Source organism: Ylistrum balloti, unplaced genomic scaffold (assembly GCF_031769215.1).
Source record: "Ylistrum balloti isolate Yb309-2 unplaced genomic scaffold, AGI_CSIRO_Ybal_v1 Utg370270, whole genome shotgun sequence".
Lineage (NCBI taxonomy): Eukaryota > Metazoa > Mollusca > Bivalvia > Pectinida > Pectinidae > Ylistrum > Ylistrum balloti.
Window position 1 is genome coordinate 105988 of NW_026782210.1, and position 12332 is coordinate 118319.

General features: G+C 42.1%; 2 protein-coding genes across 2 annotated transcripts; both read left to right on the plus strand.

Annotated features, from left to right (window-relative positions):
* The first annotated feature begins 259 nt into the window (after positions 1–259).
* LOC132552707 (uncharacterized) lies at positions 260–2851 on the plus strand. Its single transcript, XM_060216900.1, has one exon. It carries the CDS (start codon positions 260–262, stop codon positions 2849–2851), a length of 2592 nt encoding a protein of 863 aa, XP_060072883.1.
* A 567-nt stretch (positions 2852–3418) lies between these two features.
* On the plus strand, positions 3419–4327 carry LOC132552708 (uncharacterized). Its single transcript, XM_060216901.1, has one exon. The coding sequence runs from the start codon at positions 3419–3421 to the stop codon at positions 4325–4327; it is 909 nt and encodes a 302-aa protein (XP_060072884.1).
* Positions 4328–12332: the final 8005 nt, after the last annotated feature.

Genomic DNA, 12332 nt, shown 5'->3' on the forward strand with positions numbered 1-12332 from the left:
AATGGTTGGGGCCAGAATCTCGAAAAAGGCTGTAAGTCTACGTGCTGCAAACATACACGACCCACCCCAAGCCTTGTGTAAAATCTGGACTAGGCTCAGTGAGAAGTACGGCGCGCCCGAGCAAATTGAGTTATCTTTGAGGGAAAGGCTAAACAAATTCCCGAAATTAACGAACCGAGATGGTCAGAAATTATTTGATCTTTCGAACATATTGGCGGAAATTCAGGCAGTAAAGGAAAACACGGCGTTCAGCTCGATAATGGCGTACTACGATTCGTCCAGCGGTATAAACCCAATTGTTTGCAAGTTACTCGTGTTCATACAGAACAAATGGACTGACTATGCGTGCAGATATCAAACCGAGCACAATGTTACATATCCGAAATTCAGTGTTTTCGAGAGGTTCATACAGGAAATGAGCTCGCGAATGAACAACCCGAGTTTCAATTACACCGATGGTACTGCGGTACCTAGCGTCAGCAAAGAACAACGTCGTACTGCGTCTACTGGAAGTAGGAATGCATACGTCTTTTCAAAGAAAACGGAAGTTAATAATGTGCCTACAGCATTTTTGTGCCCACTTCATGACAGTGCGAGAGAAGTGAAGCATTTGTTATCAGGTTGCCACCTGTTTCTATCGAAATCCAAGGACGAAAAGAGGGAAATTCTCTTAAAACACGGCGTGTGCTTTAAGTGTTGTAAGGACAAACATTTGGCCAAGGACTGTACAGAAAAAGTAATCTGTACTGTGTGTAAAGGTTCATCGCATTGCACCATGTTTCATGATGACAAATATCAGCCCCGCCAGTCTCACGGCGAGGAAAGGACAAGTATCAGGGGAGACAATCGTAAGATAAATTCCAAGTGTACACAGTTGTGCGGTGAAACCGGTCCCTTCGTGGGGAAATCGTGTGCAAAAACGGTGTTAGTAAATATCTACAAGGACGGACAACTTAATAATGTGTTGCGTGCTTATGCCATTATAGATGAGCAGAGCAATCAGACATTGGCCAAAAGTGAGTTCTTCGATTATTTTGGAGATCATTCTACGGAAACCGGATACGTACTTTCATCATGTGCCGGTGAAATTCAGGTAACCGGGAGGCAAGGCAGCGGATACGTAATGGAATCATTGGACAAGGAATACTCATTAAAATTACCGTTGATTACAGAATGCAATCATATTCCGAATGTGAAACAAGAAATACCTACACCGGAAGTTGCACGACACTATAGTCACATGCAGGACATTGCTCATCTTATCACAGAGTATGAAAACGATACGCCCATATTGCTTCTCGTTGGCAGAGATCTCATTTCGGCGCATCATGTGTTGGAACAGCGAACTGGACATGAACGTGAACCATATGCACAGAAATTAAAATTCGGTTGGGTAGTTGTAGGAGAATCGTGCCTAGGTCTCGTTCACAAACCTACGGTCATAACTGTGAGCAAAACGGTCGTTTTACCGAATGGCAGACCTACTCTCATGGATCCGTGTCCGAATTACTTCAAGGCTCAGTTTGAAAAATCCGATAAGTTGCCAATTGGAATGGACATATTTCAAAGAACAAAATTCGATGATATACCTGGTTACTCGCAACAGGATAAGGAATTCATGCGTGTCATGGAAGGGGAGTTTATTAAGGACGAGTACGGTAATTGGAGTGCACCGTTACCGCTAAAAAAGGAACGACCCACTTTGTCAAACAATATGGATCAGGCAAGGCATCGCGCAGAAAATCTACGAAAGTCGTTACTGAAAAATCCTACTAAGCGCGAACAGTTTTGTGCGTTTATGCAAAACATTTTTGACAAGGAGCATGCAGAGGTAGCTCCCGAGTTACAAGACGGCGAGGAAGCATGGTATCTACCGATATTCGGGGTTTATCATCCCCAAAAACCCAACAAAATCCGAGTCGTGTTCGATTTGGCGGCAAAGTTTAATGGACATTCGCTTAACGACATTCTCATGACAGGTCCGGATCTCATAAACAATTTGGTTGGTGTGTTAATGAAATTCAGGAAGGAACGAATTGCGATTATGGCCGATGTTGAACAGATGTTTTTCAACTTCTATGTGCACAAGCGTGACAGAAACTTTCTACGTTTCTTATGGTTTCAAGATAATGATCCCACACAACCGCTAAGGGAATTTCGTATGTGCGTGCATGTGTTTGGCAACTCGTCTTCTCCGTGTATTGCCACACTTGGATTAAGGAAATCTGCTTGCGACCATATCGATTTTTCCGCGTGCGACGAGGTGTGTTGTTTCGTCAAAGAGAGCTTCTACGTTGACGATGGGTTGACCTCTGTATCTGACGAAGGTCACGCAGTGCAGTTGTTGAGAGACACTCAAGCTCGATTACGGCAAAACGGAAACATTCACTTGCACAAGTTCTCGTCGAACAGTGTTGATGTTTTAAAGCAGTTTCCAAAAGAGGATACCAGCGAAATTTGCGATATGGACTTCGATGATGTCGTTCATAGGAGTCTCGGACTACGTTGGAAAGTCGGTTGTGATACGTTCACGTTTAGTGTTTCTGATGAGGTGAAACCGTTCACCAAACGAGGCGTACTTTCTACAATACATAGTGTATTCGACCCCCTCGGCTTTGTGGCACCAGTTATTCTTGGAGGCAGACTATTAATGCGAAATGTGTTATCGTCAAAGGATCTTGACTGGGATGACCCTTTACCTCCGGACTTGAACTCTGATTGGAAAAAATGGAGGTCTTCGCTTAAAGATCTGGAACAGTTAGAAATTTCGAGATGTTACTCCAATTCGTCATTGGAAAAGGCAATTCGTCGTGAACTACACGTATTCTCAGACGCGTCAAGGATGCCATAGGCGCAGTAGCATACATGAAAATTTATGACGTACAGGAAAATGCTTCTGTTGGATACGTTCTTGGCAAATCGAAAGTAGCGCCTTCCCACGGACATACCATTCCAAGACTAGAACTATGCGCGGCTGTTCTTGCTACTGAACTCGGTTTATTTATATCCGAACACGTCGATGTTGTGTTTGACGCCACCTACTACTATACCGACAGTCAGGTAGTACTAGGGTATATATTTAACGACACGCGCCGTTTCTTCGTTTATGTTGCTAATCGGATTGACAAGATTCTGAAGTTATCTTCCAAACAGCAGTGGAGTTTCGTTTCTAGTGAATGTAACCCTGCCGATAGTGCGACTAGGCCAATGCGTGCGAAAGACGTTGGAAAGTCAGTGTGGTTGAACGGACCCGTTGACGTCATGAGTGATTTGCAAAGTTCGTATAGAGACCAAGTATTTCCGTTGATCGGTAACGACGCATCGTCATCACAACGGAACAGACAATCCAGACGTGTTGCGTTTTGCTAACGATTCAAAGAACCTCATACTGAAGGTTGTTCAACAAGAGTTTTATTCGATGGAAATCGACTGTTTGCAGAAAGGACTGCCGTTAAACAGGAACAATTCTTTGTTGAAATTGTCGCCGTTTCTAGACGACGAGGGGCTCCTGAGGATTAGTGGTAGGATTCAGAATAGTGACATTGACTTACCTGGAAAGGATCCGATCATTGTCCCAGCAAAACATCACGTGGCTACTCTAATCGTGAGACATTATCACGAGAAATCGGAACACCAAGGCCGACATATTACGGAGGGTAAAATACGTTCTTCTGGTTATTGGCTAGTGGGAGGAAAGCGATTAATTTCCTCTATCTTACATCACTGTGTCGTGTGCAGGAAACTCCGAGGAAAGTTTGTGGAACAAAAAATGTGTACTTTACCGCAGGATCGTTTGACACCATGTCCGCCTTTCACTTATATTGGATTGGATACGTTTGGACCATGGAATGTGCGCGCGAGAAAAACTAGGGGAGGACAAGCTAACGCAAAACGTTGGGCTATAATATTCTGTTGCATGGTATCGAGAGGGATACATATTGAGGTCGTAGAGGAGATGAGCACATCTTCCTTCATTAACGCACTGCGGAGATTCATCGCGATCAGAGGACCGGTAAAGCACATTAGGTCGGACAAAGGATCTAACTTCGTAGGAGCCGTTAAGGAACTTAACTTGAATGTTATTGATGTCGAGGACAAAGCCGTAAAAGACTTTCTTTCAGAGGAAAGCATCACATGGACTTTTAATCCTCCATATGCCTCCCATATGGGCGGATCTTGGGAACGGCTTATTGGTACCGTTAGAAGGATTCTGGACAACATGTTGCGTAATACTGACACTAAACACCTCACGCATGAAGTGCTTACGACTTTTCTAGCCGAAGCGTGTGCTATAAGTGAACCAGCGACCACTGGTACCCGTATCTGACGACCCTGAAAACCCAGTGGTATTGTCGCCAAGTACTCTCATTACGCAAAAGACTGGCGTTCCAAATGTAGATCTAACCTTGGTAGACTTCTCAGTGAAAGACATGTTTCGATCCCAATGGCGATGTGTTCAGGTATTGGCCCAGAAATTTTGGAACGCGTGGAGAAGAGACTATCTACAATCGCTGCAAACGCGACAAAAGTGGAATCACGAACGTTCAAACTTCAAACAAGGTGACATTGTTTTGCTGAAGGATCATGACTCTCATCGTAATGACTGGCCAATGGGAATTGTTGAATGTGTTTTCCCTAGTCACGATGGTCTTGTTCGTAAAGTCAGAGTTAAGACAATTCGTAATGGACGATCGGTTTCGTATATCCGTCCTATTACTCAGTTAGTACTATTGATGGCAGAGTGAATTATTGTGTTGAACATTGACAGCGACAAGTGAATTTTATTGCTTATAGACTTTAGTTTATTGTTATTCAGATAAGTTTTGATATTATATATTTTCATCGGGTTATAAATAATATGAATGTTTACAGGGTGTCACAGTCCCAACCATACTTTTGTATATTTTACATTTTTGTATATATCAAACAATGTCTGAACTATTTGTACATGTATTCGATGAAAGAAATCAGGTATTATCTGGTCTAAATATTGTACTTTTATTTTCTTAATTATTTGCTGTAAATTTTATAAATGCGGATTCTCCGGATCCGAGTTCGAATATTTGAAATTAGTCTCGCCGGAAGGAAAATATACATGTAAGCGAGAACAGCGGTGTAAATTTTGGCAGTCAGTTATTGCTTATATGGGGTTAGCCAACGCAAAATACAGTTTGCGGTAAGTTTGAAATCATTTCTTGTGCCTTTATATTGCAATTATATGCCCGAAATCTGTTGTGTTTGATATTTGAGGCGAATATTTATCGATAAATGTATATGCTTATAACGCTATATGAGTACAGTTCAATATATCTCTATTATAGCTATAAGATATCAACTGTTATATGAATTTAGTTTGTATTTAATAAATATAAGCGAAACTTGTCAATATGTCAATGAATTACATGGAATTCAGGCTAGAATTAGTGAATAGATTCATATCAATTACTGTATGTAGGCAGATGAATGTATATACACAAATAATAGTTGAAATAGAAGAAATACTGTGTATAAATATTTATGAATCATTATAGACTATATAGTCAGCATAGTCAGACGTAGTCTTGTGTGATTGCAGTTCTACCCATGTTGATGGCGGGAACGAATGTGACACAGTCAGAATACATACATATATAGAATACAGAGTCATATGTGGGCCAGGACAGCCGCCAGTTACAGTCCTGTGTGGACAGATGCTGTCCTGTGTGATGTCCTGTGTGGGCAGATGCTATGATGTCCTGTGTGGACAGATGCTATGATGTCCTGTGTGGACAGATGCTATGATGTCCTGTGTGAGCAGATGCTATGATGTCCTATATGGTCGTGCAGATGTTCTAATATCCTGTGTGGACAGATGCTATGATGTCCTGTGTGGACAGATGCTATGATGTCCTGTGTGAGCAGATGCTATGATGTCCTATATGGTCGTGCAGATGTTCTAATATCCTGTGTGGTCAGATGCTATGATGTCCTGTGTGGACAGATGTTCTGATATCCTGTGTGGGCAGGTGCTATGCTGTGTGGACAGTTGTGCTCTAATTATGAATTCCGTTGGACATTTGTCATCAGACGTTCCTATGGGCAACTGTTCGATGCTGTGAACATTGCTGGTTGTTAGTCGGTCCAGAGACGTTTCCAGACCTCTTTCCAGATTCGTTGAGGACAGACTATACTGTTTCATATGTAATTATTAAAGTGTGTGTGTTTTGAATGAGTGAGTGAGTTGTACATATTTACATTTGTGTGTACAATTTATAATGTGTATATAGTGTATTAAACTTGTATATATTGTATATTATGTGTTTGTGCCATTCTATGCGAGTCGCGCTCGTCCAGGTTACACAGGGTTTAAATGTAGTAGTGATTTAGCAATCAGGCGAGGAATGTAGTGAAACGCTAGTTTTATATTGTCCGTCTGCTCTGGTAGTCAGGTCAGGGTTCAGAGTTCATTCTTTGTACATCGTGGAAAAATGCATCATGGGATATGTTTACGTGAAAGTCCAAAGGAAACAGACTTACGGATTTAGCAAGGCTTAGGTGACCCATGAGGTAACTTTAATACGGTTTAAACGTTTGAAGTTTGATTAATTTTGTTGAAATATGTACTAAGGACAGGTTAATTTCTGTATTTTTCAGTTTTTTACCGCAGGTTGGGGCGCAAGCTAGGTGCAACCAAGAACCCCTACACTGTGTTTGTGATGATTGTGAACTATGGCTATAGGAACTGGGAACTTTGTATATGTAATAAAGGAACTCATTAAAGGCGTTTAGTTTGTATTTCTTTGGACTCACTCGACATCACAGATGTTTTGTTAAAATCTTTAAAAATCGTTTTAAAAAACACGCTCCATTGCAGTCATGGATTAGGCTGTTCAAAATGTGCATCTTGTTGACCAACTTGCGCTCGCTTAAAGGCAGTGTCTATTTCATATTATTCAATCATTATGTTCTAATTCACCAGTTCAAACGAACATAAATCATTTATCAATTAAAACTCAACACTGCCATATAGAATACAGCTCACTGCAGCTTTCGCTTAAATGTCATTGAAGTACAAGAAATACGACAATCTTGGTCGCGACAGTTCCATGCTTCCAAATGAATATATTATCGGACACCTGATCGAGCTGCCTTTGTCCATAAGCCTTAACTCCTTCACCGTTTGCCAGCCGGCGGGGGACTTGTCGGCGAGTCTTATCAACTTGTTAAGTTTCTACAGTTTTGTTTTCAGGTCGGCCACCAACCCAACACAACCTTCAAAATCTCGTTTCTCAAGTTTTCTCTGCAAATTAGCAACTAACACTTCAAGTTCATCGTTAACTGGAATTTGATTCTATTCCCCTGGGACTTAAACTTCACAGACTTGTCTGATTTAGGCCTGTTGGCCTCCGTCTCTCCTCCTAAATCCGCCTTGATTGAATCTAACTTGTTGTCAAAACAAGGAAAAGGCCTCAACTGCGTCAAAACCCCCTGCATTGTGGCCCGCTGTAGACGCCGAGGGGCCCCAGTACCACCACTATTAAGTTTAGGGTTCGATTCTTGCTCATAGTCCACAGAGAAAAAGACTAACTAGAGTAGTATAAACCACGAGCGCACTGTATGGCTGCAAAAGCTCGAATGACGCTACAAACTATACACCCTGTATTGGTCCGCCCTGCCCCACGGAATTCACGTGCTACCCGTCACACGTCGTGTACGTCCCATTCCCCGCCCAAACCTACACACCTATGTATTCGAACACACAAATAACACCAGTGATACCATAACAATGATAAATATAATTATTAGCTAGTCAATGTTTGGCAAATTCTAGTCAAATCCTGTAATGCATGAATTGTATGGTCTCAGAACATAATCAACAGATTTGAATGAATGTGTAAAGCTACAATCTATCTTTAAACAAAGGGAAGTTGTAGTATTCTCTAGTCAATATTATCGTGTAGTTTCACCTGTGTTGGATTTATCTATTATTTTTGTCTTGTGTAACCTCGTTTTTATTATTAGATAAAGTACCTTTAACAAGAATGTTTGTGTCTTCAATATCGATCCTGAAAGATTCCAATAAATAGGACGAAGAATAATGTAGACGAGGTCAATCAATGTAGATTTATCACTGTCGTGTTCATCGACTACAGCTTCTTATCTCAGTTACCTGTTCACGTGACCGTTCATGGACTACAGCTCGTTATCTCAGTTACTAGTCCACGTGACCGTTCATGGACCACAGCTCGTTATCGCAGCTACCTGTCCACGTGACCGTTCATGGACCACAGCTCGTTATCGCAGCTACCTGCTCACGTGACCGTTCATGAACGATATTAGGCCGTATGATTTTGGAGAACTCAGTCTCTTTTTATTAATGTATGCGGATGATTTGGTGCTACTTGCAGAATCAGCCAATGAGCTACAGAATATGTTAATTAGTTTGTCTATATATGCGAATTCATGGAAATTGACCGTTAACACGGCAAAAACTAAGATTGTTGTCTTTAGAAATGGAGACCGCTTACGTAATAACGAGGAATGGTTCTTCGATGGAAACAAATTAGAAGTCGTTGAACAGTTTACTTATTTAGGTATCGTTTTTAAATGGAACAATAAATTTAATGTTGTACAAAAGCAATTATCCGGGCAAGGTCGAAAGTCAGTATTTGCCTTATATACAAAATGTAAAAATTTGAATTTAAACTGCCATACCTTGATTAAACTTTTTGATACATATGTTAACAGTATACTGTGTTATGCATCTGAGGTATGGGGCTCGTGCAAAGACATAGATATTGAGAAAGTTCACCTGGAATTTTGCAAAAGGATATTATGTGTTAAGAAGTCAACATGCAATGTAATGATCTATTTTGAATTGGGTAGATTTCCAATTGTACATACCAGACATTATAATTTAATCAAATACTGGTTCAAGCTTTTAAATACTAAGAACTGTGTTCTTAAAACTGCTTATGATGAACTCATGTATATGCCACAGCGAAATACTGTTTTTAATTTGGTAACTTTTGTGAAAGACAAACTTTTTTTACTCGGTCTTGGCGAAGTGTGGTTGAATCAACACAATGTGAACCCGTCTGTTGCCCTGCCAATTGTTAAACAGAGAATCTTTGATAATGCACGGCAAGAATTGTTTGAAATATTAGAGAATTCCTCGAAATGTTTTTTGTATAGACATTTAGTTGATAATTTAACATTGCAACAATATTTATGTAAATATATACCAAAGCGAAATAGAATTGCTCTAACTAGATTACGTTTATCAGCGCATATGCTGTATAGTGAAACCGGGAGATACCGAAACATTGTTAGAAATGAACGTATATGCATAATTTGTAATTCTGAAGATATTGAAGACGAATATCATTTTTTTGTTTATTTGTCCATTTTATCAAGCTTTAAGAGAGAGACGTATAAAATTGTATTACTGGAAAAAAAAACATCAGTTTTCAAGCTGATACAATTATTGAGTACAACGAACTTTAAAGAATTAACTATGTTAAGTAAATATATATATGATGCCATCCAGTTGAGGAATAGCATGATATAATGTTGAAATATATGTAACTACATGCATTTTCTGTCCATTCTCCACTGCGGTATTGCATTGCCTGCCACTGTATTTATATGTATTGTGTACATACTGATGAGCTGTAAAGCACAAAGTCAATAAATGAATTTGAATTTGTATGAACTACAGCTCGTTATCTCAGTTACCTGTCCACGTGACCTTTCATGGACTACATCTCGTTATCTCAGTTACCTGTCCACGTGACAGTTCATAGACCACAGCTCGTTATCGCAGCTACCTTTCCATGTGACCGTTCATGGACTACAACTCGTTATCTCAGTTAACTGTTCACGTGACCGTTCATGGACCACAGCTCGTTATCTCAGTTACCTGTCCACGTGACCGTTCATGGGCTACATTTCGTTATCTCAGTTACCTGTCCACGTGACCTTTCATGGACTACAGCTCATAGTCACAGTTACCTGCTCACGTGACCGTTCATAGACTACAGCTCGTTATCTCAGTTACCTGTTCACGTGACCGTTCATGGACTACAGCTCGTTATCTCAGTTACCTGTCCACGTGACCGTTCATGGACTACAGCTCGTTATCTCAGTTACCTGTCCACGTGACCGTTCATGGACTACAGCTCGTTATCTCAGTTACCTGTCCACGTGACCGATAATGGACTACAGCTCGTTATCTCAGTTACATGTCCACGTGACAGTTCATGAACTACAGCTCGTTATCTCAGTTACCTGTCCACGTGACAGTTCATGGACTACAGCTCGTTATCTCAGTTACCTGTCCACGTGACCGTTCATGGACTACAGCTCGTTATCTCAGTTACCTGTCCACGTGACCGTTCATGGACTACAGCTCGTTATCTCAGTTATCTGTCCACGTGACCGTTCATGGACTACAGCTCATAGTCACAGTTACCTGCTCACGTGACCGTTCATGAACTACAGCTCGTTATCTCAGTTACCTGTTCACGTGACCGTTCATGGACTACCTGCTCACGTGACCCTTCATGGACTACAGCTCGTTATCTCAGTTACCTGTTCACGTGACCGTTCATGGACTACAGCTCATATTCACAGGTACCTGCTCACGTGACCGTTCATAGACTACAGCTTGTTATCTCAGTTACTTGTCCACGTGACCGTTCATGGACTACACCTCGTTATCTCAGTTACTAGTCCACGTGACCGTTCATGGACTACAGCTCGTTATCTCAGTTACCTGTCCACGTGACCGTTCATGGACTACAGCTCGTTATCTCAGTTACCTGTCCACGTGACCGTTCATGGACTACAGCTCGTTATCTCAGTTACCTGTCCACGTGACAGTTCATGGACTACAGCTCGTTATCTCAGTTACCTGCTCACGTGACCCTTCATGGACTACAGCTCGTTATCTCAGTTACCTGTCCACGTGACCGATAATGGACTACAGCTCGTTATCTCAGTTACCTGTCCACGTGACCGTTCATGGACTACAGCTCGTTATCTCAGTTACCTGTCCACGAGACCGTTCATGGACTACAGCTCGTTATCTCAGTTACCTGTCCACGTGACCTTTCATGGACTACATCTCGTTATCTCAGTTACCTGTCCACGTGACCGTTCATGGACTACAGCTCGTTACCTCAGTTACCTGCTCATAGGACCATTCATGGACTACAGCTCGTTATCTCAGTTACCTGTCCACGTGACCGTTCATGGACTACAGCTCGTTATCTCAGTTACCTGTCCACGTGACCGTTCATGGACTACAGCTCGTTATCTCAGTTACCTGCTCACGTCATGGACTACAGCTCGTTATCTCAGTTACCTGTCCACGTGACCGATCATGGACTACAGCTCGTTATCTCAGTTACCTGTCCACGTGACCGTTCATGGACTACAGCTCGTTATCTCAGTTACCTGTCCACGTGACCGTTCATGGACTACAGCTCGTTATCTCAGTTACCTGTCCACGTGACCGATAATGGACTACAGCTCGTTATCTCAGTTACCTGTTCACGTGACCGTTCATGGACTACAGCTCGTTATTCTCAGTTACCTGCTCACGTGACCGTTCATGAACTACAGCTCGTTATCTCAGTTACCTGTTCACGTGACCGTTCATGGACTACAGCTCGTTATCTCAGTTACCTGTCCACGTGACCGTTAATGGACTACAGCTCGTTATCTCAGTTACCTGTCCACGTGACCGATCATGGACTACAGCTCGTTATCTCAGTTACCTGTCCACGTGACCGTTCATGGACTACAGCTCGTTATCTCAGTTACCTGTCCACGTGACCGTTCATGGACTACAGCTCGTTATCTCAGTTACCTGTCCACGTGACCGTTCATGGACTACAGCTCGTTATCTCAGTTACCTGTCCACGTGACCGTTCATGGACTACAGCTCGTTATCTCAGTTACCTGTCCACGTGACAGTTGATGGACTACAGCTCGTTATCTCAGTTACCTGTCCACGTGACCGTTCATGGACTACAGCTCGTTATCTCAGTTACCTGTCCACGTGACAGTTCATGGACTACAGCTCGTTATCTCAGTTACCTGTCCACGTGACCGTTCATGGACTACAGCTCGTTATCTCAGTTACCTGTCCACGTGACCGTTCATGGACTACAGCTCGTTATCTCAGTTACCTGTCCACGTGACCGTTCATGGACTACAGCTCGTTACCTCAGTTACCTGCACACGTGACCGTTCATGGACTACAGCTGTTTCCGTTATCTCAGTTACCTGTCCACGTGACCGTTCATGGACTACAGCTCGTTATCTCAGTTACCTGTCCACGTGAC